The sequence below is a fragment of the Bos grunniens genome, chromosome 10, assembly GCF_055505025.1.
Source record: "Bos grunniens cultivar Pamir isolate PY7600 chromosome 10, Bosgru_T2T1.0, whole genome shotgun sequence".
In the NCBI taxonomy this organism is placed as follows: domain Eukaryota; kingdom Metazoa; phylum Chordata; class Mammalia; order Artiodactyla; family Bovidae; genus Bos; species Bos grunniens.
The window spans coordinates 101,585,995-101,610,515 of record NC_141174.1 but is presented as its reverse complement, the minus strand read 5'-3'; the positions used below and the strand labels follow the sequence as shown (position 1 = coordinate 101,610,515).

At 42.1% G+C, this 24,521-nt stretch overlaps 1 protein-coding gene and 1 long non-coding RNA gene across 2 annotated transcripts in view; both read left to right on the top strand.

Moving 5' to 3' along the window:
* Nucleotides 1-24,521, top strand: part of MCC (MCC regulator of Wnt signaling pathway) — a 424,575-nt gene that overhangs the window by 31,795 nt on the left and 368,259 nt on the right. The window contains exon 2 of the mRNA XM_086323343.1: nt 6,596-6,810. Within this exon, the coding sequence (XP_086179469.1) occupies nt 6,596-6,810 (215 nt within the window). The remainder of the gene's footprint in view (nt 1-6,595; nt 6,811-24,521) is intronic.
* LOC147365508 (uncharacterized) lies at nt 9,074-14,504 on the top strand. The gene is made up of 2 exons (XR_015135601.1): nt 9,074-9,483; nt 12,383-14,504. It is a non-coding gene; the product is annotated as an uncharacterized LOC147365508 (long non-coding RNA).

Here is a 24,521-nt window from a genome sequence, read left to right as displayed (position 1 = left end):
CACTCCAGTGTGCTTGCCTGGAGAATCCCAGGGATGGGGGAGCCTGGTGGGCTGCCATCTATGGGGTCACACAGAGTCGGACATGACTGAAGCAACTTAGCAGCAGCAGCAGCTGGCCACATGTTTTGGGAAGGCCAGGTGTCCTCTGGATACGAGTTGGCCAAGTAGAAAAGAGGAAACAAAGTCTATCAAACCTGATACCCAGAGACTTTGACTTATTAATGGAATATTCCATTCTCAGGGAAACATAACTTTGGCCCTGATCTAATGGGCTATTTTCATTGTCTTTAATGCTGATATTAAGTATACTACAAAGCTATTGGTGATGTTTTAGTCATAGGTTAGGTGTCAAAGATGTATTTTTTAAGAACTGGTCATTTTAACAGGTACCTTTCAGAACCTGGGTGGTATACAATTTCCCTCATGTGTTTGTTCCCTATTGTCCAAAATGGATTACAGATAACTAAAATCATGAGCTGTGGCCAGATAATTGCTCACATTTCTTGGTCAGTTTGTCATATACCAGGAATTGTCTGAAATGTTCTACATATTTGAATCTTAACTCTCACAACACATCTATGAAATGCATACTGTTGAGCTAGTGGTAAACAATCTGCCAGTGCAGGAGGTGTAAGAGACACAGGTTTGACCCCTGGGGATCAGGTTTGACCCAGGGGATCAATAAGATCCCCTGGAGGAGGGCATGGTAACCCTTTCCAGTATTCTTGCCTGGAGAATCCCATGGACAGAGGAGCCAGGCAGGCTGCAGTCCATTGGTCGCAAAGAGTAGGACATGACTGAAGCGAATTAACACTAGACATGCCCATTATAAAGATGAGAAAACTGAAGTTTAGGTTACATAATTTGCTTGAAGTCACATAGTTGGTCATGGTGACTCTTGACTTGACCTCAAGGAATCTGACCACAAAACCCCAGCTCTTAACCACTGTTCTATTTAAATGAGCAAAGTCTCTAAAATGAAAGAAAATATCTTTTTCTTAAAATGGAAAAAATGAATTCATTGTTCCTAGGCTGTTGATAGATCTATGTAAGATAATGTATGTAAAATTCTCAGGACAGCACCTGGTCCTTAATGGCTTTGAATAAATTTTATCATTCATGATTATTGTGTCTTTAACATAAATATCAGGTCCATCACATGTTGGTCGCCTTATTCTCACGGGGATTTGGTTCATGGAAGGTGGCATAGCGCCTTTGGTGCATAAGCATGCTAATTGCAGGCTTTAGAACCAAACCTGGGTGGCACTTTGCAAATGGGATTAAAGCCCTAGCTTGTAGCTGCCAAGTACCCAGCAGAGCAAGGATCTCAATGTTTGGCAGATTTTCTGTTCCAGCATCCTTTCTGAAAGCAGGGTTTTCCCAGTGATGTATTTTATAAACATATCAAATTGCCACTTGTTTCTTATGCTTTTCTGATAAGAGAAACATTTGGAATCTGTGCCCTGTCACGTTTAAACACTAAATATTCAGCTTTTAAAAAACACATCTTACCTCTTCCTTCAGAGCACCCGAGAGGATTATGGAGGCAGACATCATGGCCTCCTTTGGTTCTCTGTGTGTAGAGATCTCTAGGCCCAGGGAGTGCTTTGGCCTTTGGTATTTAGAGGGGTGCTGTAAAGTCACTTTCCTTACTAGCCTGGAGAACCTCTGCTCAGTGCTTATCATGGTCTGAATATTTTGTCCCCCCCCCAAATTTATACATTGAAGCCCTAACCCCAATGTGTTAGTTGTCAGAGATGGAGCCTTGAGGACGGAAGAGGGGAGAACAGAGTTAGATGAGGTCATGGTAACGGCATCCTCCTGATGGGGTTAGTGTCCTTCTAAGAAGAGGCACCAGAGAGCTCAGTGAGCATGGGGCACTGTAGATGATAATGGTGTCCATGTTCAGGGAAAGAAAACACAAGCCACCTCCCTGTGGTCAGTAGGCTTCTTTTGAGGTTAGCAAGAGAGTGAAAAGAGACTGGCATGAGGCTCAGGGTGGGCCTAAAAACATCAAGCACTATCGTATTTCACAGAGCAAGAGTTACCAGACCTACATTTTTTGAATTTTCCCATGAGTTCTTCCAAGTTAAATGACTGATTTTGCCTCAGGATTGTTGGGTTTTGTATAGAAAAGTCTAATGTGACAACAGATTGGAAGAGAGTAATGGGAATAGTCTACTGTATATTTGAGTTGAAATGCAGTTGACTTACGATGTTGTGTTAATTCCTGCTGTACAGCACAGTGTCTTAGTTGTACACATCTACTGCATGGCTTCAAAATGCACTTTGTTGTTTGTGGTCCATTTATATAGAAGCTAATATGATTGTCTTGGCTCCTTGGCAGAGGATCTGCATTCTCAGCATCACTTCAGCAAAAGTTGTTAAGGTAATAGTGTGAGGGCCTTTTGATCTTTCTGATTAGCATGGAGCTTAGCTAACCTGATGATATGACTCTGACTGAAACTGGGTTTGGGTCTGTTAATACAGCATAATAAATTCAAATGGAGCTTCCTTGGGCTGTCTAATCCAAGAAACAAAGTTCTCATAAACAACTTTGCTTAAAGAAAGAAGTTTAAGTGTATCATTTATTTTGATTTTTTAAATTAATCTTCATGTTGCTTTTCCTGCTTAAGAAGTGAAACCCTGGGGTACTACAACTGTGGGTGATTCAGCAACCCATTCAATAAATGTGTAATAAACACCAGATATGTCACAGGCTAGGGTCAGACTTTATTTTGGGGGCTCTAAAATCACTGCAGATGGTGACTGCAGCCATGAAGTTAAAAGACACTTACTCCTTGGAAGGAACATTATGACCAACCTAGATAGCATATTAAAAAGCAGAGACATTACTTTGCCAACAAACGTCTGTCTAGTCAAGGCTGTGATTCTTCTAGTAGTCATGTATGGATGTGAGAGTTGGACTGTGAAGAAAGCTGAGCACCGAAGAATTGATGCTTTTGAACTGTGGTGTTGGAGAAGACTCTTGTGAGTCCCTTGGACTGCAAGGAGATCCAACCAGTCCATTCTAAAGGAGATCAGTCCTGGGTGTTCTTTGGAAAGAATGATGCTAAAGCTGAAACTCCAATACTTTGGCCACCTCATGTGAAGAGTTGACTCATTGGAAAAGACTCTGATGCTGGGAGGGATTGGGGGCAGGAGGAGAAGGGGACGACAGAGGATGAGATGGCTGGATGGCATCACCGACTTGATGGACGTGAGTTTGAGTGAACTCTGGGAGTTGGTGATGGACAGGGAGGCCTGGTGTGCTGCAATTCATGGGGTCGCAAAGAGTCGGACATGACTGAGCGACTGAACTGAACTGACTGATGTGCAAGGTGCTAGGGATACCATAGTCAAACATAAAAGACAAGTGCCCAACCCTATGCTACTTGCCTTATGTGTGACCTACCAGGCTATCAATGATTCTACCCATTTCTGAGCTCAGTCTTCTGGCCACACATTACTGGAGCCAGGACAGAGAATGTGAGTAGGCCAGGCAGACAGAGAGCATTCAGAGGAGTATACAGAAACAGGACAAGCATTTTGAAGTCTGTGTTGAAATGGAAAGCAAAGCTGCCCTTGCAATTCAGTGAATAGACTTTAATATTAAAGTAAACTTTCAGTTCAGTTCAGTCTCTCAGTCGTGTCTGACTCTTTGCAACCCCATGACCTGCAGCACGCCAGGCCTCCCTGTCCATCACCAACTCCCGGAGTTCACCTAAACTCATGTCCATCGAGTTAGTAATGCCATCCAGCCATCTCATCCTCTGTCGTCCCCTCTCCTCCTGCCCCCAATCCTTCCCAGCATCAGAGTCTTTTCCAATGAGTCAACTCTTCGCATGAGGTGGCCAAAGTACTGGAGTTTCAGCTTTAGCATCATTCCTTCCAAAGAACACGCAGGACTGATCTCCTTTAGAATGGACTGGTTGGATCTCCTTGCAGTCCAAGGGACTCTCAAGAGTCTTCTCCAACACCACAGTTCAAAAGCATCAATTCTTCAGTTCTCAGCTTTCTTCACAGTCCAACTCTCACATCCATACATGACCACTGGAAAAACCATGACCTTGATTAGATGGACCTTTGTTGGCAAAGTAATGTCTCTGCTTTTTAATATGCTATCTAGGTTAGTCATAACTTTCCTTCCAAGGAGTAAGCATCTTTTAATTTCATGGCCGCAATCACCATCTGCAGTGATTTTGGAGCCCAAAAATATAAAGTCTGACACTGTTTCTCCATCTATTTGCCATGAAGTGATGGGACCAGATGCCATGATCTTAGATTTCTGAATGTTGAGCTTTAAGCCAACTTTTTCACTCTCCTCTTTCACTTTCATCAAGAGGCTTTTTAGTTCCTCTTCACTTTCTGCCATAAGCATGGTGTCATCTGCATATCTGAGGTTATTGATATTTCTCCTGGCACTCTTGATTCCAGCTTGTGTTTCTTCCAGCCCAGCGTTTCTCATGATGTACTCAGCATAGAAGTTAAATAAGCAGGGTGATAATATACAGCCTTGACATACTCCTTTTCCTATTTAGAACCAGTCTGTTGTTCCATGTCCAGTTCTAGCTGTTGCTTCCTGACCTGCATACAGGTTTCTCAAGAGGCAGGTCAGGTGGTCTGGTGTTCCCATCTCTTTCAGAATTTTCCACAGTTTGTGGTGATCCACACAGTCAAAGGCTTTAGCATAGTCAATAAAGCAGAAATAGATGTTTTCTGGAACTCTCTTGCTTTTTTGATGAGCCAGTGGATATTGGCAATTTGATCTCTGGTTCCTCTGCCTTTCCTAAAACCAGCTTGAACATCTGGAATTTCACAGTTCACGTATTGCTGAAGCCTGGCTTGGGGAATTTTGAGCATTCCTTTACTAGCGTGTGAGATGAGTGCAATTGTGCGGTAGTTTGAGCATTCTTTGGGCAGTTGCAAACATAACAAAATTGTTTGCTTTGGTAAAGACATGTCACCCTGCTATATATCATTGTATGAAAAGAGTGTTGGGTCAGATTGACTAAAGAAGATCAGCAGAATATGAACAATAGAGGAAAAGTATCTGAAGTGGTTGCAGACAAGACACTTTTCCTAATTACCTTGGTGAAATTCACCAGTCCCCAATAAGAGGAGATTGGAAATTCACATCAGAACCTGCTGTACATAATTTGTAGTTTTCTGTATGTAATTATACTTAAGTAAATTGTAGAGGAATCTGCATATGTTATCCTTTCGTAGTACAAATTGAATCATTTTAATGAATCCCTTTTTTTGCAATTAAAAGTCATGTATCAAGACCCACTGAAGTGAAAACTCCACAGGCAGGGCCTGCATTTCCTCATGCTCGCTGCTCTACCCCCTGCACCTAGCATGGTGTCTGTGAGCAGCCCTTTCTTTGTCAAGTTTTCTGACTGCCCAGGTCTTTTGCATACTCATCCTTCCCTTAGGAAAAGGTATCATCTTACAAATGCTATCTCCCCAAAGAGGAAACCAGAAAACACATTTCCCAGCCTTTCTTGCAGCTGAGACAGATATACGTGACTGACTTTCCACCAGCCAGCTGCACCCACAAGGGACTTCAAATCAGAAGTAAACATAAAGAAGCAAGCCTCACCCCAAATCTAATTTTTTCTAGCAAAGGTAGCAACTGAAGCATCTGTCTTTCTCCTCCAGTAAGCTTTCCCCGAGCAACCCCCATCCCTCATGAGGGCTGTTAGGTTAGACCTTCTCTAGGTTTACTTTTCACTGTACTTTTCTGTGCTGTTCTAATGGTTAGCATCTTTTATTAGGTTCTAATCTGCTGTGGTAGTTAAGGTAATCCTAATTCCTCTCCAAACCAAAAATATATGGTGAATCCAACACAAAAGAAGTTTCCTTTTCCTGATCACATAAAGGTAAAATAGTACCTGGGCTCAGCAGACAACCCTGCTGCAGGAGGTAGTTCACAGATCCAGGCATCTTCTGTCACGCAGCTTTGCCATCTGTACCACACAGCTTCCAACGGTGCCATGCCCATCTGAACCAGGCCAGAGGCAAAGGGCAGGAAGAATCACACTCTGTGGGTTTTATGAGCTAGGCTCTGCAGCTATGCTTATCACTGGTGTTCACATTCTGTTGCTGAGAGCTCAACCACGTGGCAGATACAGTCTGGCTTCCCGTAGTTTCTTCCAGGTATGTCGACACCAGAAAATGACAGTAAAGTGCTGTATCTAACTTTCTATCTTCCCACTTGCTTCCTTCCTGCTCAAGTGGGGAAAAGGATGACAGAAGGCCCATCTTACAGAACACTAAATCACAGACAGCTGTAGCTGTGATCTGGCTTCCCATTTTTCGGCTCATTGGTGCTTTTCGCTAAACATTTCTGTTGGACTGGGAGAAGGCGCATTTCATTGGGTAGTTATTTCTAAATGCTTTGCCTGAAATGGCTTTTATCTCCAGGCACCCCATGTGTCACTTTGAAAGGGAAAATGCTTAGTGTGCAGCCGGGAGCCACATGTGTTCTGACGTGTGGATTTCCAAATCATTGCCTCTTGGCCACCCACAGGCTAACACAGGAAACATCTCCTCTCCTCCCCACCCCCAACCCCGTCTCTTCTGGACCTAGGTGCCTTATCAGCAGCCAGGGAGAGCTGGGAGTACTACTCGGGAGCCAGGGACCTCCAGAGCCCGGACTTGCAGAGTCAGCCAGCCCTGCAGAAGCTTTTGGAGTATGGGGGAAGCTCTTTGCACCAGCAGGCTGCTGTGCTCCGCAAGCTGCTCACGAAGTCCCCGCGCTTTGGCAACTCCATAGGAGGAAGCTATCTAGAACTGGCCAACACGGTGAGTCCTTTCTGGTTCAGAGAACACATCTTTAGGCCTGGGTGGATGCCAATCTGCATATTTGAATTCTGAGCTCCAGAGGACATATCAGGTATTGTCTCTTTTTATTGAGCTAAACATTGTACCATCTCCAGCATTGCCAATAATGTTAAGTGCTCCAAATGCTTATGACTGGTGACTTCCCTTGTACTATTAAGAGCAGAGTGATTGGTTAAAAAGTGTTTTAAGTCTGTACCTTGTACAGATTTAATTTCCAGCATATCTACAATGGCTTCACCTTAATGAGAACACTTTTCTGGTATCAGACATTACAGATTAATAGGGTGTAATCCTCTGTGCTCCCCAACTTGGACTTTACTCGTTTGAAAAAGAAAATGCTTCATTGAAAGTTTGATCAGTCTTTCTGCTTGTACTTTAAAAACATACTCTGTTGAAAACTTGGAATCTCATTAGGCTTAATTTGAACTTCCTTTTTACCTCAGGATGAATTATTACCATGATGATCCTTGAATGAAAAGCTGTTGCCTTCCTTTTTAAGTTGAGCTGGGAAACGAGGCTGGGTGGCTGATGGCCTGGGCTCTATTGAGGGTGACATGCACACAGTTTATAAATTAAGGTTGCTATCCAGCCCTGGTGTGAAAGGCCCATAAACGGACCTGCGATTTTGAAACTGAAGTTTGAAACTGAAGGTGGTATATTTGTGACAACTTCACTTATGCATATTTACAATCTGCTTTGAGGTTTGACCAATGGTTTTCAGACTTTTTAAGTCTAAGGCATATTTTCTAATTCTGACATTTTTGGTGACGTGTTTGAAGCCACTAATAATCCTAAATACGCAGCAGGAGTTAAAGTACAATCATCAGACAAATCCTAATTTAGAGACATTCTGTACAATACTTGACCAGTACCCCTAGAGATTGTCAAGGATATTGAAAGTAAGGAAAGTTTGAGAAAGAGAAACTGTCACAGCTAAGAGAAGCCTAAGAAGATCTGACAACTAAATATAATGTGGTACCCTGGCTGGGACATCAGGTACAAACTAAGAAAATCTGGGTAAATTATGGATTTTAGTTAATAACAATGTACCAGTATTGATTCATAAATTGTGACACTATACCATAATGATGTAAGATGTTTATAACAGGGGAAACTGGATAAGAAGTGTATGACAACTCTCTGTCCCATCTTTGCAACTTTTCAAAAAAATTTTAAATATATTAAAACTACACAGGCTCACACACACAGTCACTACTAGGGTGTAACTATGTTTCATAAGATCTGTAAAAGAACCCATAGTCATTGCATTGTCCCTTTAAGGACATTCTTGCTCCATTTGCGTAGAACAATTGACTATCCTGTGCGGGGAGCCGGTGAGGCATTCCACTCGTGACAAAGGTCATGAGGAAGGAGGCTCGGCATACGCAAAGGCGGGATCGAGCCTCAGGAGTCCCCCCGGATATTCTCGAGCATTTTCCCCCAAAAAACTAGAGTCTGCCTACTTTATTGCTTTGTGCTCTCACCTCTGACTTTACTGGGGGCTGTCCCCTACCACCATCTCGCTCTCTCTGTCAAAGAGTTAACTTACAGCTCCAATTAATAAAGTTCCTGGGCAATTAGGAGTGTTTAAATCCAAACCCCTCTGATGGCTCTCTAACTCGCCTGACAAGTTTACCCGGACTCCTGCAGCTATGCATACGATTGTTTACAGTCTCCCAGCCTCCAGAGGCATGGGAAGCTTAAGATATTCAAATAGCTTAGAGCCTCTCAGAGAGTTAAAAACTGTCAGAATAAACTAGTAAAGGATTTCATTGATGAGTCAATGCTTGTTGCCAAGTTTTCACATCCCCTGAATTGTATCCTTGAATATGTATCAATTAATAGTGGGTATGTAGAAAAAATAAGTAGTGGCCTTGGTGTTAGTAACTTTAGACCCTTAAGGTAATAAATTCTTTCTTTGTTGTAAACCCATTACACATCCGCCCTATAGGAATGCAATTTTATCTTTGGAAGATGGTGCCAAACCTTGAAATAATTACTCTTAGAGAAAATAAGTCTTTGTTGATAAGTCCTTGAGTCATAAAATGTTAGTAGGCCTTTTGGCCAGAAGATTATGTAAATCACCTAAACCATTTGTATACGATACATTTGCAGGAAAGAAACCTTGGTTTTTGATAAGAATCAAAGACTGCTGACTTTGCATCCCCTATTATCCTCTATGTGTAACTTAGGGTATAAAAGCCCCTGTTGAAAATAAAGCTACGGGCCTTGTTCACCAGCGCTTGGTCTCCCCATGTCATTCTTCCCTCTAACCTCCAGCTGAGTCTCCATCTGGAGCGCGGAACCCACCACGCTTACTAATTATGCCTGGGCTTCTAAGACCCACTCGAGAAGGAGTCTAGGGTGAGACACCTTCCGCTATTCGAGAGGGCGCCTGCGGCCTACGTAAGTGGTGCAAACTTCTTGTCTTGAAGTTTTATTGGTCTCCCGCGTAAACCAAGCTACTCAGCTTCTTTTCTCCACTGAATTTTCCTACTGAGCTATCCTCATTCTATTGTTCCCTATATCTCTAATTAGCATATAAATAGTCGCCTAGGCCGTCTCTCCTTCGAATACCCTGGATCAGCTGGGGCTGGTCCCCAGCAGGTGGCGCCCGATACAGGATTTTCGAAGGTAAGCTCCCAGCAATTGGGGTTACCAGCCCTATTGCCCCCCGTTCTCGGAACAACTGGGTCACCAGCCCTCTTGTTCCCCCACGGAGCAGTTTGGGTCACCAGCCCTACTGCTCCTCCCTTGGAACAGTTTGGGCCATCAGCCTACTGTTCCTCCCCCGGGACAATCTGGGTCACCAGCCCTATTGTTCTTCCAGTGTTCGGGACGGCTAGGACCCCACTCGAGGGTGCCGCGGACCCCCCTGTAGGATAGACAGGGCGAGAGGAGTGGGAAGTGTTGAAAGTGTTCAAGAGTTAGACTTAGAGAGAGAAAACAGTTTCTGAAGTTAAAAGGCCAAAGAAAAGCCTGATCTTTTGATAGCTTAAAGCAAAATCTTTTACTATACTTAATTTTCTGACATGGGTAATACTGAATCAAATGAAAGACAGCTCTTTATAGGAGTAATTTTACAGTTATTAGGTAAAAGAGGAATCAAAGTTAAAAAATCTGCCATTCAATCATTTCTTTCATTTGTACAAGAGCACTGTCCCTGGTTTCCAGACGAAGGCTCTGTTAACTTAGATGTCTGGGAAAAAGTACGAAAACAGCTAAAAACTTACCATGCCGAACATGGCTCAGAAAAGGTGCCTAATGACGCCTTTTCCTTATGGAATATCATTAGAGATGTCTTAGACCCTGCCCCTGATTCAGAAAAAGTACATCTTAAAAGTGATAGTGAAGAAAATGCTGTAGCTAAACCTGCCCCTGAATCTAAAAGAGTAACTTTTAAAGAGGAAAATGAGGTCGAAACTGTAGTTAAACCTGAGGAAAATGAGAAAAACGAAGACCCGCCTGACTATCGGCAACTAAGAAAACTGTTAGCAGCCATGACTACTCAGGAACAACTTAAAGATAGGGATGAAAAACAAAATCAGCCTTCCCCAAAAGAAAAAGAGAATTTAGGCGAGATAACAGCTAAATATCACTCTGATGGAGATTGGCATCTCTTAAACAAAGATGCCCCAAAAGGCCTAAGAGAAACTTCCCCTGTCAGACCATCCGCTCCTAGGAGCTTGAGGGAAACATCCCCAATCAGACAGTTTGTAAGATTTAGTCACCAAACAGTTAAAGGATCTCCGGAGCAGGAGAAGAGAAATACGGGACGCTCCCATCCCCCCATGCCTCCTCCTCCGTGTGGGGGTAAATGGCCTCCACTAGGAGTTTCCCGGAGAAGGATTTTCTCTAGTCCCAAGGATAAATTTGATCCTCACCTTGAGGCTTCTTTTCTAGTCCCCTCTGCAGTTTAGATAGGGTAAAAAAGGTACAAAATAAATAAAAATATTCTCAAAAAAAAAAAAAAATTAAAAAAAATGGGTTTCTCTGCATCTAAGAATAGACAATGTTTATTGGCTCTGTGAAATATGATTAGAAATGTCCTGGACCCCTGTCATGAGGCTGTTAAATAGCCTTTGAGGGAGGCTATAGCAGTTGATGGTGGTGAGTCTCCACTTTCTGCATAGATCATAATTTCTGCTATTGAGAAAAAAAAAAAAAAAAAAAGGAGGGAGAAAGTGCTTTACCTCCCGAGGAAGGAGAGGGCTTACAGGACGCTGCGGCCGAGCGCCCTGGAGAGCTCCCTCCCCCTCTGCACAAACCTTTAAAAAACTTATCCACCACTTTCTGATTTAAGGTGATCGCCACCACCTCTGTTTGTGCCTCCCAGGACCCAGGAGTTCCCCACTTTGCCCCCAAAGCCTCTCAAAGCGTTGCCTAAGCCTGAGGAAGATAAAAAGTTTTTTGAACAGTGGAGCTTTTAAAACAGACTGCGTGCACAATATGCAGAGCATGCTCCTTAGAGAAAACCTCCTCAGGGGGGTCTCATCCAGGCTAAGAAAAAAGCGAAAGGGGATTTAGCAACAATATTAACCCCTGATGTGCCGCTTACTCCAATTCCAACGGGAGTGGCTGGCCCCCTACCTGAGGACATTGTAAGATTTGTCCTGGGGCGTAGCTCGCTTTCTTTTCAAAAAAAAAAAAAAAAAAAGAGAGAGAGAAAAGAAATTTCGGTGGTGCATGGTGTAGTAGATTCTGATTATATTGGAAAAATTAAAAGTTTTGATCTCACCGCCTAACAAAACTGTACAAATTAATAAAGGTCAAAGAGTAACACAGCTTTTACTTTTACCTTACTATCAGACAAAAAAAAAAAAAAAACTTGACTTCTCAAGCTAAGAGCCACAGAACATTTGGATCTAGTGATCTAGCCTTTTGGGTGCAGGAAGTTACAGTTCCAAGGCCTTTAAAAGACCTTTTAATTCAAGGGAATAAAATGTCAAGACTGAGCAGTTATTTAGGCTTTTCAACATTTAAGAGACCACACCTTTAATCTTTTGACTGACTCCAGATAGATTGTGGGGTTATTTCCTCATATTGAAACTGCTAATATTCCAAAAAATAAAACTACTATCTTCTCCTTGTTATCTGATTTACAAAAAGAGATTAAACACAGAGATAAAAAATATATTGTGGGACATATTAGAGTCCATTTCAACTTGCCCAGCCCTTTACATGAAGGAAATGCCTTGGTAGATGCATTGACTGAAGTAATTGTTTTAAACTTACATAAAAAGATTGATAAGGCCAAAAATTCTCGCAAAATTCACCATCAAAATGCAGCTGGTTTAAGGTATAAATTTCATATCCCTAGGGAAACAGCTAGACAAAAAGTTATGTCCAAATTGTAATTAATCACTTAAACGTAAACACACAGGGGCAGACTACAATGATGAGACACTAGATGCCTGAATTACAGGCTACGACTCGGCCCCTGGTCAAGTAAAAAGACCTCCTTACTGGAGAGTGTAAAAGGCCAGATGTGTTGCTAACTTGTGGGAGAGGGTATGCTTATATATTTTTACAGAATGCAGATTCTCCGATTTGGATCTCAGAAAAATTCGTCATGTCACATTCCCCAAAGACCAGGTTCGCGGCGCGCACTCGCTCGCTCCTCCTCCCCCAGCCAGCTCTCGCCTCCGCGCCGCCAGCAGCGCCCCACACCCTCCTTGCTGCACCCCGAGACCTAGAGCAAGGAAGTCTGTGCGGCGAGTGAGGGCCAGAGAGGAAAGCGCGCCCGCGGAATGCAGTCCAGACCAGCGCGCTCCCGCCGGCGATAGGAAAACGCCCGGAGCCCAAGCGGCGGCGGCTAGCCCGAGTCCGCGAACCCCGCCCCTCCGCCCGCCGTAGACGCCGCGGCCCACAGCCTGCCGTTCGTGTTCTGCCTCCTGATGCTGCGGACACTGCTCCGCCGAGCCGATGCCTACAGCTGCTCCTTGTTTCATCTTGTTTAAATCCTCAATATAATGTTTGCTCCTTTGTAATGTTACAACGTCCACCTTATCTTATGATGTAACCACTTATTGAATTATGCTCTTGCTGTATTACAACAACTGCAGGATTTAATGCGAACACGACGGTTTGTGGGCTTACTTATCTTGGGAATAGCAGCTTTGATAAGTGCAATTACTTCTGTTACTGTGGCAGCAATATCATTGACTCAACAAGTACATACTGCTCAATATGTTGATTCTATGTCCAAAAATGTTTCTTTAGCATTGGCAACACAGGAAGCTATAGACAGAAAATTAGAGATGAGGGTAGATGCCCTAGAGGAAGCAGTAATACATATTGGGACTGAATTGCAGGCTTTAAAGGTGAAAATGGCATTGTCCTGTCATGCTGACTACCGGTGGATATGTGTAACACCCCTGAAAGTAAATGAGACAGATTTTGAATGGGAAAAGATTAAAAACCATATTTCAGGTATTTGAAACAGCTCTGACATTAGCTTAGACTTAGGGAAACTTCACAATCAAATAGCAACCCTGGAACACTCCCGATTAGATTTTACTGCCGCTGGAACAGCAAATGATTTCTTCCATACTTTCTCTAACTACATTTCAGGAAAAAATATTCTGTCTACCTTCCTTGGCTATGCTACGTTGGCTGTTTTAATTTTATTTCTAATAATCATTCTTCCTTGTATTGTCAGGATTCTTCGGCAGAGCATTCAGAGGCTCGCGACTGAGCTACATCTGGCTGTTTTAAGAAATAAAAAAGGGGGAGATGCGGGGAGCCGGTGAGGCATTCCACTCGTGACAAAGGTCATGAGGAAGGAGGCTCGGCATACGCAAAGGCGGGATCGAGCCTCAGGAGTCCCCCCGGATATTCTCGAGCATTTTCCCCCAAAAAACTAGAGTCTGCCTACTTTATTGCTTTGTGCTCTCACCTCTGACTTTACTGGGGGCTGTCCCCTACCACCATCTCGCTCTCTCTGTCAAAGAGTTAACTTACAGCTCCAATTAATAAAGTTCCTGGGCAATTAGGAGTGTTTAAATCCAAACCCCTCTGATGGCTCTCTAACTCGCCTGACAAGTTTACCCGGACTCCTGCAGCTATGCATACGATTGTTTACAGTCTCCCAGCCTCCAGAGGCATGGGAAGCTTAAGATATTCAAATAGCTTAGAGCCTCTCAGAGAGTTAAAAACTGTCAGAATAAACTAGTAAAGGATTTCATTGATGAGTCAATGCTTGTTGCCAAGTTTTCACATCCCCTGAATTGTATCCTTGAATATGTATCAATTAATAGTGGGTATGTAGAAAAAATAAGTAGTGGCCTTGGTGTTAGTAACTTTAGACCCTTAAGGTAATAAATTCTTTCTTTGTTGTAAACCCATTACACATCCGCCCTATAGGAATGCAATTTTATCTTTGGAAGATGGTGCCAAACCTTGAAATAATTACTCTTAGAGAAAATAAGTCTTTGTTGATAAGTCCTTGAGTCATAAAATGTTAGTAGGCCTTTTGGCCAGAAGATTATGTAAATCACCTAAACCATTTGTATACGATACATTTGCAGGAAAGAAACCTTGGTTTTTGATAAGAATCAAAGACTGCTGACTTTGCATCCCCTATTATCCTCTATGTGTAACTTAGGGTATAAAAGCCCCTGTTGAAAATAAAGCTACGGGCCTTGTTCACCAGCGCTTGGTCTCCCCATGTCATTCTTCCCTCTAACCTCCAGCTGAGTCTCCATCTGGAGCGCGGAACCCACCACGCTTACTAATTATGCCTGGGCTTCTAAGACCCACTCGAGAAGGAGTCTAGGGTGAGACACCTTCCGCTATTCGAGAGGGCGCCTGCGGCCTACGTAAGTGGTGCAAACTTCTTGTCTTGAAGTTTTATTGGTCTCCCGCGTAAACCAAGCTACTCAGCTTCTTTTCTCCACTGAATTTTCCTACTGAGCTATCCTCATTCTATTGTTCCCTATATCTCTAATTAGCATATAAATAGTCGCCTAGGCCGTCTCTCCTTCGAATACCCTGGATCAGCTGGGGCTGGTCCCCAGCAATCCTGGGACTTCCCTGGTGGCTTGGATGGTAAAGTGTCTGCCTACAATGCGGGAGACCCGGGTTCGATCCCTGGGTCAGGAGGGTCCCCTGGAGAAGGAAATGGCAATGCACTCTAGTACTCTTGCCTGGAAAATCCCATGGACAGAGGAGCATGGTGGGCTACAGTCCATGGGGTCGCAAAGAGTCAGACATGACTGAGCGACTCCCCTTTACTTTCACTTTACTGTATTGACTATCCTAATTTGCCTTCCTGTGTGCCCAGGAGACTAGCCAAGCAGCAAGAAATATGTCATCTTTCTCTGTCATGGGCTTGGATTTCGGCTATGCTTTTACAAATAATTTGCAGCAAATTGAACTTTACTCTTTGCTATGTCAGATCAGCCTTTTTCAAGACAGTGACATAGAAGTGTGGGTTATAGCAAAAATCAGTGTTACACATGGATCAAAATTTAGTGGCCCCTGCCCTGAAGAGTTCAGGGCTCGAGGCCCACCAGTTTTCTGCAGCAAACCTCCTAGTGAGAACTGCAAAAATTGGTGGTTTCCTACCTCTGCTCATCTCTGTGATTCTTTCCCCACCCACCTCCCCACAAAACCTCCCCTGGCATGTGCCTTCCAGGGATCGAACCCACAACCCTGCTGTAGAAGCGCAGAGTCTTAACCACTAGGCCATCAGGGAAGTCCCAGTGCCTTGATCTTAACCTTTGCAGTAACTGCTTGCATTCTGTTCTGTTCTCTTTACAGTCCTGTCAGAGGCCAGCTCAGCTCCCAGGTTCCCATCAGCCAGGTTCTCTTTGTGAATTATTGGTGAAGCTTTGGAATTGCTGGAGCTCTGCCTGCAAGGGCCCCTCCAGAGGCTAGTTTGAGATACACTCCCTTAAATGTTGAGCACCAGCTCACGTAGGAGTGTTCGTTTTATTAAAAGTCATGACCTTGGAAGTCCCTTGTGGTCTAGTGATTAGGACTCCACACTTTCACTACTGAGGGCCTGAATTTAGTGACCTGCTTGGAGAACTAAAAGCCCACAAGGCACACAGTGTGGTTAAAAAAAAAGTCATGACCTACACATTTACAGTCGCACACTTTTTTGTATATATGTTGTTGACACAAATAACCAACAATCAATCTATAATAGCAATAGAAAAGAGTTTTATTTGAATCAGCTGAGGACGATAGCCTGGAAAACAGCCTCTCAGATAGCTTCTGAAGAACTGGTCCAGAGAATCACACTTTTCAGCTGTTTTATATCTTGTCAGAACAAAGAACATTAAGCAAGTTGTGGATTCATTTCTTCGAGGTTTCAAAAAAAGAGATCAGATGTACACAACAGCCAGCATGGCCTTGGCACCTGGGGGAGCCCTGGCATTGGTGTCCCAAGACAAAAATTCTTTACTTCTGATCAGTGTGCCCTTTCCCTTATTAATTAAAGCAGATGTACAATGTATGTTTGATAGAACACAGTCTATTTTAGTTGCTGTAAGATTCAGGTTTACTCAAGTATAAGCCAGGATGGGTTCTCCATACCTCAATATGTGAAAATTTCTTTTACTGATGTTATATGTCTATAAAAGCTTATAATGAACACAGAATCACTGATGGTGATGTATTCAGTGGTATTCACTGGAATACATTGAATAAGTTTCTTTTTAAAAAAGTTGTTATTCCACAAATGAACAAATAAAATTGTACATGCTACTTAAGGTGATCCTTGGTGAGAATCAGACCAAAATGAAAATGTAGGCACTTGAACTAAGTAACAGTGATTATGTTCTTTATTTTCTCACTGATTTGAACAAGCACAGTTTTATTTTTTTTTATTTATTTTTTTAATAATTTTTTAGGGGTCTTAAAACGACTATTTTATTATGCTCATGTACTCTGTGGATCGGGAATTAGGCAGGGCAGAGGGAGGGTGGCTTGTCTGTATTCCTTCACATCCAGGTGTCCTGAGTTTCCTCACAATATGGCAGCTTCAGTGTTTTTTTTTTTAATTGGAGGCTAATTACTTTACAATATTGTATTGGTTTTGCCATACATCAACATGAATATGCCACGGGTGTACACATGTTCCCCATCCTGAACCCCCTCCCACTTCCCTCCCCGTACCATCCTTCTGGGTCATCCCAGTGCACCAGCCCCAAGCATCCTGTATCCTGCATCGAACCTGGACTGGTGATTCGTTTCTTATATGATATTATACATGTTTCAATGCCATTCTCCCAAATCATCCCACCCTCTCCCTCTCCCACAGAGTCCAAAAGACTGTTCTATACATCTGTGTCTCTTTTGCTATCTTGCATACAGGGTTATCATTACCATCTTTCTAAATTCCGTATATATGCATTAGTATACTGTATTGGTGTTTTTCTTTCTGGCTTACTTCATTCTGTATAATCAGCTCCAGTTTCATCCACCTGATCAGAACCGATTCCAATGTATTCTTTTTAATGGCTGAGTAATACTCCATTGTGTATGTGTACCACAGCTTTCTTATCCATTCGTCTGCTGATGGGCATCTAGGTTGCTTCCATGTCCTGGCTATTGTAAACAGTGCGGCAATGAACATTGGGGTACATGTGTCTCTTTCAGTTCTGGTTTCCTCGGTGTGTATGCCCAGCAGTGGGATTGCTGGGTTGTATGGCAGTTCTGTTTCCAGTTTTTTAAGGAATCTCCACACTGTTCTCCATAGTGGCTGTACTAGTTTGCATTCCCACCAACAGTGTAAGAGGGTTCCCTTTTCTCCACATCCTCTCCAGCATTTATTGCTTGTAGACTTTTGGATCACAGCCATTCTGACTGGCATGAAATGGTACCTCATTGTGGTTTTGATTTGCATTTCTCTGATAATGAGTGATGTTGAGCATCTTTTCATGTGTTTGTTAGCCATCTGTATGTCTTCTTTGGAGAAATGTCTATTTAGTTCTTTGGCCCATTTTTTGATTGGGTCGTTTATTTTTCTGGAATTGAGCTGCAGGAGTTGCTTGTATATTTTTGAGATTAGTTGTTTGTCAGTTGCCTCATTTGCTATTATTTTCTCCCATTCTGAAGGCTGTCTTTTCACCTTGCTTATAGTTTCTTTTGTTGAAGCACAGTTTTTAAGAATTCCCTGGTGGTCCTTAGGACGCCATGCTTCCACTGCAAGGGGCAAGGGTTCAATCCCTTGTCAGGGAACTAAGATCACACAAGATGCTTGGTGCAGCCAGAAAAAAGAAAACACACAAACTTAAAAAATATGTTTTATTGAAGTGTAGTTTATTTACAATGTTGTGTTAGTTTCTGCTGTGTAGCAAAGTGATTCAGTTATACATACATAAATAAATATTCTTTTTAATACTCTTTCCTATTTTAGTTTATCACAGGATATTGAATATACAGTAGGGCCTTCTTATTTATCTGTCCTGTATATGCTGTATCTGCTACCCCAAACTTCCACTCCATCCCTTCCCCACCCCACTTCCCCTTGGTAACTATAAGTCTGTTCTCTATGTCTGTGAATCTATATCTGCTTCACAAATATGTTCATTTTTGTTGTATTTTAGATTCCATATATAAGTGATATCATATGATATTTGTCCTCCCCTTTCTGACTTACTTCACTTAATATCATAATCTCTAGTTGTATCCATATGGCTGCAAGTGGCATTAATTTATTCTTTTTTTATGGCTGAGTAATATTCCATTGTGTACGTATACTGCATCTTTATTCATTCATCTGCCAGTGGACATTTAGGTTGCTTCCATGTCTTGGCTATTGTAAATAGTACATGAACACTGAGGTGCATGAATCTTTTAGAAGTAAGTTTTCATCTTTTCTGCATATATGCATAAGAGTGACATTACTGGATCACACGGCACCTCTATGTTTAGTTTCTTTTTATTTTAATTGAAGGATAATTATAATATTGTGCTGGTTTCTGCCATACATCAGCATGGATCAGCCATAGGTACTCATATGTCCCCTCCCTCTTAAGCCTCCCTCCCACCTCCCACGCCATCCAACCCCTCTAGGTTGTCACAGAACGCTGGTTTGAGTTCCCTGTGCCTTACAGCAAATTCCCATTGGCTATCGTTTTTACATATGGTAGTGTATGTGTTTCCGTGTTACTCTCTCCATTCATCCTACCCTTTCCTTCCTACCCCTCCCATGTCCATAAGTCTGTTCTCTGTGTCTGCATCTCCATTGCTGCCCTGCAAATAAGTTCATCAGTACCATCTTTCTAGATTCCATATATTTGTTAATATACAATGTTTGTTTTTCTCTTTCTGACTTACTGCACTCTGCATAATAGGCTCTAGGTTTATCCACCTCATTAGCACTTACTCAAATGCATTTCTTTTTATGGTATTTTTAGTTTTTTAAGGAACCCCCATACTGTTTTCCATAGTGGCTGTACAAACTTCCATTTCCACCAACAATGTAGGAGGATTCCCTTTTCTCCACACCCTCTCCAGAATTTGTTATTTGTAGACTGTTTAATGTTGACCATGCTGACTAATATAAAGTGGTACTTCATTGTAGTTTTGATTTGCGTTTCTCTGATAATGAACAGCTTGGAGCATCTTTTGATATGCCTTTTGATCATCTCTGTATGTCTTCTTTGGAGAAATGTTTAGGTCTTCTGCTCATTTTTTTAATTGGGTTTTTTACTTTTTTATTATTGAGTTGTATGAACTGTTTGTATATTTTGGAAATTAAAGCCTTGCTTAATTAATTAATTAAGTCACATTATTTGCAAATACTTTCTCCCAGTCCATAGGTTGTCTTTCGTTTTCATTTTGTGGTTTCCCATGCTATTCAAAACCTGGTAAGTTTGCTTTGGTTCTGTTTGTTTTTATTTTTATTTCTGTTGCCTTGGGAGACTGACCTAAGAAAACATTGATACAATTTATGTCAGAGAATGTTTTGCCTGTGATCTCTTCTAGGAGTTTTATGGTGTCAGGTCTTATGTTTAAATCTTTAAGGCATTTTAAGTTTATTTTTGTTTCTGGTGTGAGCGAATGTTCTAACGTCATTGATTTACATGCAGCTGTCCAACTTTCCCAATACTACTTGCTGAAGAGACTGTCTTTTCTCCATAGGATATTCTTGCCTCGTTTGTTGAAGATTAATTGTTCATAGATGTGTGGGTTTATCTCTGGGCTCCCTGTTCCGTTCCATTGGCCAATATCTCTCTTTTTATGCCAGTGCCACAATGTTTTGATTACTGTAGCTTTGTAGTATTGCCTGATGTCTCAGGGGGTTATGCTTCTAGCCTTGTTCTTTTCCCTGAGGACTGCTTTTGCAATTCTGGGTCTTGTATGGTTCCATGTAAATTTTAGGATTATTTGTTCTAGTTCTGTGAAAAATATGGGTAATTTGGTAGGGATTGCATTAAATCTGTAGATTGCTTTGGGTAGTGTGGCCATTTTAACAATATTTATTCTTCCAGTCCAAGAACATGGGATATCCTTCAATTTCTTTGAATAATCTTAAATTTCCTTTATTAATGTTTTATAGTTCTCAGCATATAAATCTTTCATCTCCTTAGTCAGGTTTATTCCTAAGTATTTTTTATGTGATTTTAAAAGGGATGGTTTGTTTACATTCCCTTTCTGATATTCCACTGTTAGTGGAAAATACAAAATTTAAAAATACATTTTAAACTCACAGGTCTTTAATAATGGCCTTGGACCTTGTGGTGAAAGTGACCTTTCTCAGTCGTGTCCAGCTCTTTGTGACTCCCGGTTCTTCGTCCTTTCCTGTATATTCACCATTTGTCATGTGACTTTGGTGTCTTCCTGTCAAATATGTGAGAAGTTGTAAAAGATTATTGTGTTTTTTTTACCCCCTAGAACCCCCAAAAGATTATTATTTTAACCATTATGTTTAGGGTGGTTTGTTTCATAGAAATAGTTGACTTAAGGTCTGCTTACAGGGGTCCAGGGAGCCCAGTTCAAGAAATACCTCTTAAAAGTGGCCAAAGAAAGCAAATTGCCTCTCTAAATTGCACACTTGGGCAATCCCTTCACTTATATAACTGCATAAGAGTAATTTATGTTCTTTCTAAAACAAATCTTGAACTAATAAAATTCTGGGGTTTGGGTGTTTTTTTAAGTAGCTACTAAGAGCAAAAGGGCTTCACAGGTGGTGCTAGTGGTAAAGAACCCTCCTGCCAGTACAGGAGATGCAAGAGACACGGGTTTGATCCCTGGGTTGTGAAGATCCCCTGGAGAAGGAAATGGCAACCCACTCCATTCTTGCCTGGAAAATTCCATAGACAGAGGAGCCTGGTAGTCCATGGGGTCACAAGAGTCAGACACCACTGAACAACTGAGCATGACAATGATGAAGACCAAAAGATATGTTGGGAATTCCCTAGTGATCCAATGGTTAGGACTTCATGCTTCCATTGCAGAGGGCACAGGTTCAATCCCTGGTCAGGGAACTAAGAGTCCACAAGCCACATGGCATGGCCAAAAAAAAAATTAAAAGATATTTTATCAGTGCCCAGTTAGGAGATAGGAAACACATCATATTTCACACAGGGAAAGTTTAATGTAAAAAATTATTAACTAGAAGCAGGTGATTACCTACTGAGGAATCAAGAAAATCTAATAAATCCAGGAATAGCACATGTGAAGAGAAGTCACTCCCTCTAAAACTGAGTCAGAATACCCAAGGAAGGAACATATTTGGAAGAGGGCCCTTCCTTTACCCAGTGCTGAGGTTCACACTTCATTGAAATGGAGCAGCTAGTACCTGCTGCATGGCAGAGAAATTCCCTGAGATGCAGCAGGAAGCTAGCCCTCCAGACAGTCAACCCAACTGTGGGTTGCCACCCACTGGGGCATCACCAAGAAAGTGCCCACAGAGGAATCCTCTGGGAAACTGCCCACCAGAGTAGTGGCAAAACCCACTGAGAAGTCTCTCAGCTGGTGCCCCTGAAACTTACTGGAGATGAGTGCTTACCTAGATGTCCTACTGACCTCCACCCACCCCAAGAGGAAGCAGGGAAGAGTACAACAGAAAGAGCATCCTCTTCTTCCCCCAGGAGTGCTCCAGTGTCCCTACTGACAGAGGGAAAATGTCCAGGGAAGGTGGATTTGGAGATAAGAGGTGATAAACTCACACAGGCATTTCTAACGTTGAGACACTTCTGGGAGCATCCTACACAACATTTACCTTTCTAGGCATCCCTTCTTCTGCAGCAATTACCTGTCGTCTTCTCCTTCTACCAAACACAGTGGATATTTTAACTTTGAGGTTTAACACGTTGTTCAAAATGGAAAGCCAGCACAGTGGATATAACTTTGAGGTTTAACACATTGTTCAAATGGAAAGCCAACAAGGTGATGTTGTACATGGAAACTTGTAGCAATTAGAGTTTTATCTGAGAAGCAGAATGACTACCCATGATATATAATAAAGGATCTACAGAAAATGACTCACAGACATGGAGAACAGCCTTGTGGTTGCCAAGAGAAAGAGGGGATGAGAGAAGAATGGAGTGGGAGTTTGGGATTAACGGATACAAACTACTATGTATAGAATGGATAAACAAGGTCCTACTGTATAGCACAGGGAACTATATTCAGTGAAAGTCATAGTCGCTCAGTAGCATCTGACTCTTTGCAGCCCTATGGACTGTAGTCCGCCAGACTCCTCTGTCCATGGAATTCTCTAGGCAAGAATACTGGAGTGAGTTGCCATTTCCTTCTCCAGGGGATCTTCCCAACTCAGGGATTGAACCCAGGTCTCCTGCATTGCAGGCAGATTGTTTACCATCTGAGCCACCAGGGAAGCCCCACTATATTCAATACCCTGAGATAAACCATAATGGAAAAGAATATAAAAAAGAATGCATATATATGTATGTATAACACTGTATCACTTTACTGTACAGCAGAAATTAACACAACATTGTAAATCAAGTACACTTCAAACAAGAATAAAGGCTCTACGGTAGGACAGTCTGTGCAGGCTGTTGATTCTTCGTCTGTGTTGAGCCTAGAGTAACTCTAGACCTGGCACATGAGCAGATACAAAGGAAAGCTGGATGTAGAGAACAGGTGGGAGTGCATGAGCACAGATTGGGATCCCTGAGGACAAACTGGGACCCAGTTCTGTCTCTGAACCATTCCAACTTCAGTGCTGTGGGTGACCTACAGGAGAGCTGACACTCATTATCAAGGAACCTCATACACACCTGGCCCAGGACTCAGAGACACTGAAGGAAGAGGCCTGGAGGAACTGAAGTTGCTACAAGTCTGATGCACCAAGTAAGCAGGCAGCAGACTCGCAACAACTTTCAGAGCATAAAAAGTATGACTTCTTCATTTCTACCTTCTGGTCTTCATACAGAGCTTCTCTTATGGCCATCAGAACCATATAAGAAAGAGAACTTTTGCCTCGGGCCAGTCACGTGGCGCCCAAAATGGCCGCGCCCCGGAGACTCTAGCAGAGCATGGCGTGAGCCCTCGCGGGCCGGAGGCGACCCGCGGAGGCCGCGGCTGCACGGAGGAGCGCGTAAGGCTCAAGATGGAAAATCATGAACCAGATGGTGCTATCATCAAGGAGAACTTAATTGATATCATAGCCAGAAAAATTAACCAACTCCCAGAAGTAGAACGGAATCTGCTTGAAAATGGATCAACATATGTTGGACTTAATGCTGCTCTCTGTCGCCTAATAGCAAATAGTCTTTTTCGACGCATCTTACATGTGACACAGGCTCGTATAGCTGCTGGCTTACCAATGGCAGTGATCCCATTTTTGACAGCAAATGTTTTCTACCTACAACACTGATAAATTCCTGAACAAAATATCAGTTCCTCCACAGATTCTCTCAGCCATGCTGCGTGTTTTTTTTTTTTTAAGTATTCATTATCAGGTGTATTAATTTTTATAAAGAAAGATATTTATTGCTACTGATTAAGTATTATTACTGATTATACTATAAAAGAAGTCATGCACAAGATATAAAGTATTTGAATCAATATAGAAAGTTGATGAAAAGTTAAAGTCATTCTTTGTCTCCTATGTCTTCCCTCATGTAAAAAGACCTTTAACAATTTTTTTTGTGTATCCCTAAGATGCTTTTACTTTAAGAACTTTCCATGTCTCCTTTTGTATTATTGTTTAGTGTGATGCTAATGATCCTAACATCATGCTATGATCAATACAATACTTGACAAGTTTGGGATTACCACAGTGAAACCTTTGGTCAAGAGGATGTGTCCTGGCTTTGAGGTTGGAGCAAGGCTGGTTGTTCTGCCAGCACCCTCTTCTGGACATTGTTCAGAATCAAAAAACAAAATTCTTAATCTTATGGCATGCATATCAATGTTCATGTTTTCAGAAATTTAGGGCAGTGCAAGTGAAATATTGGATATTTAAGAGTCACTATGGAAGGATCTGGAATGTGGGACTTGATAAAAAAATTTTTTTCAGAATCTTGAATTGTCATTTCCAACTCACTGAAGCTGGATTTCAAAATCATTCATCAAGGAGTCTGAAAATTCTTAAAAAGTTATCAAAAATTTGTAAATGAAGCATTACTGGTTATGCCTACAAAGTCATATTAGATCTCCCTGCAAATCAGGTGATGCTATAGAAGATGTAGCCCTGTTTGGCTTCCTGTTTATGAGTGAAAGGCATCAGAATATACCACCTC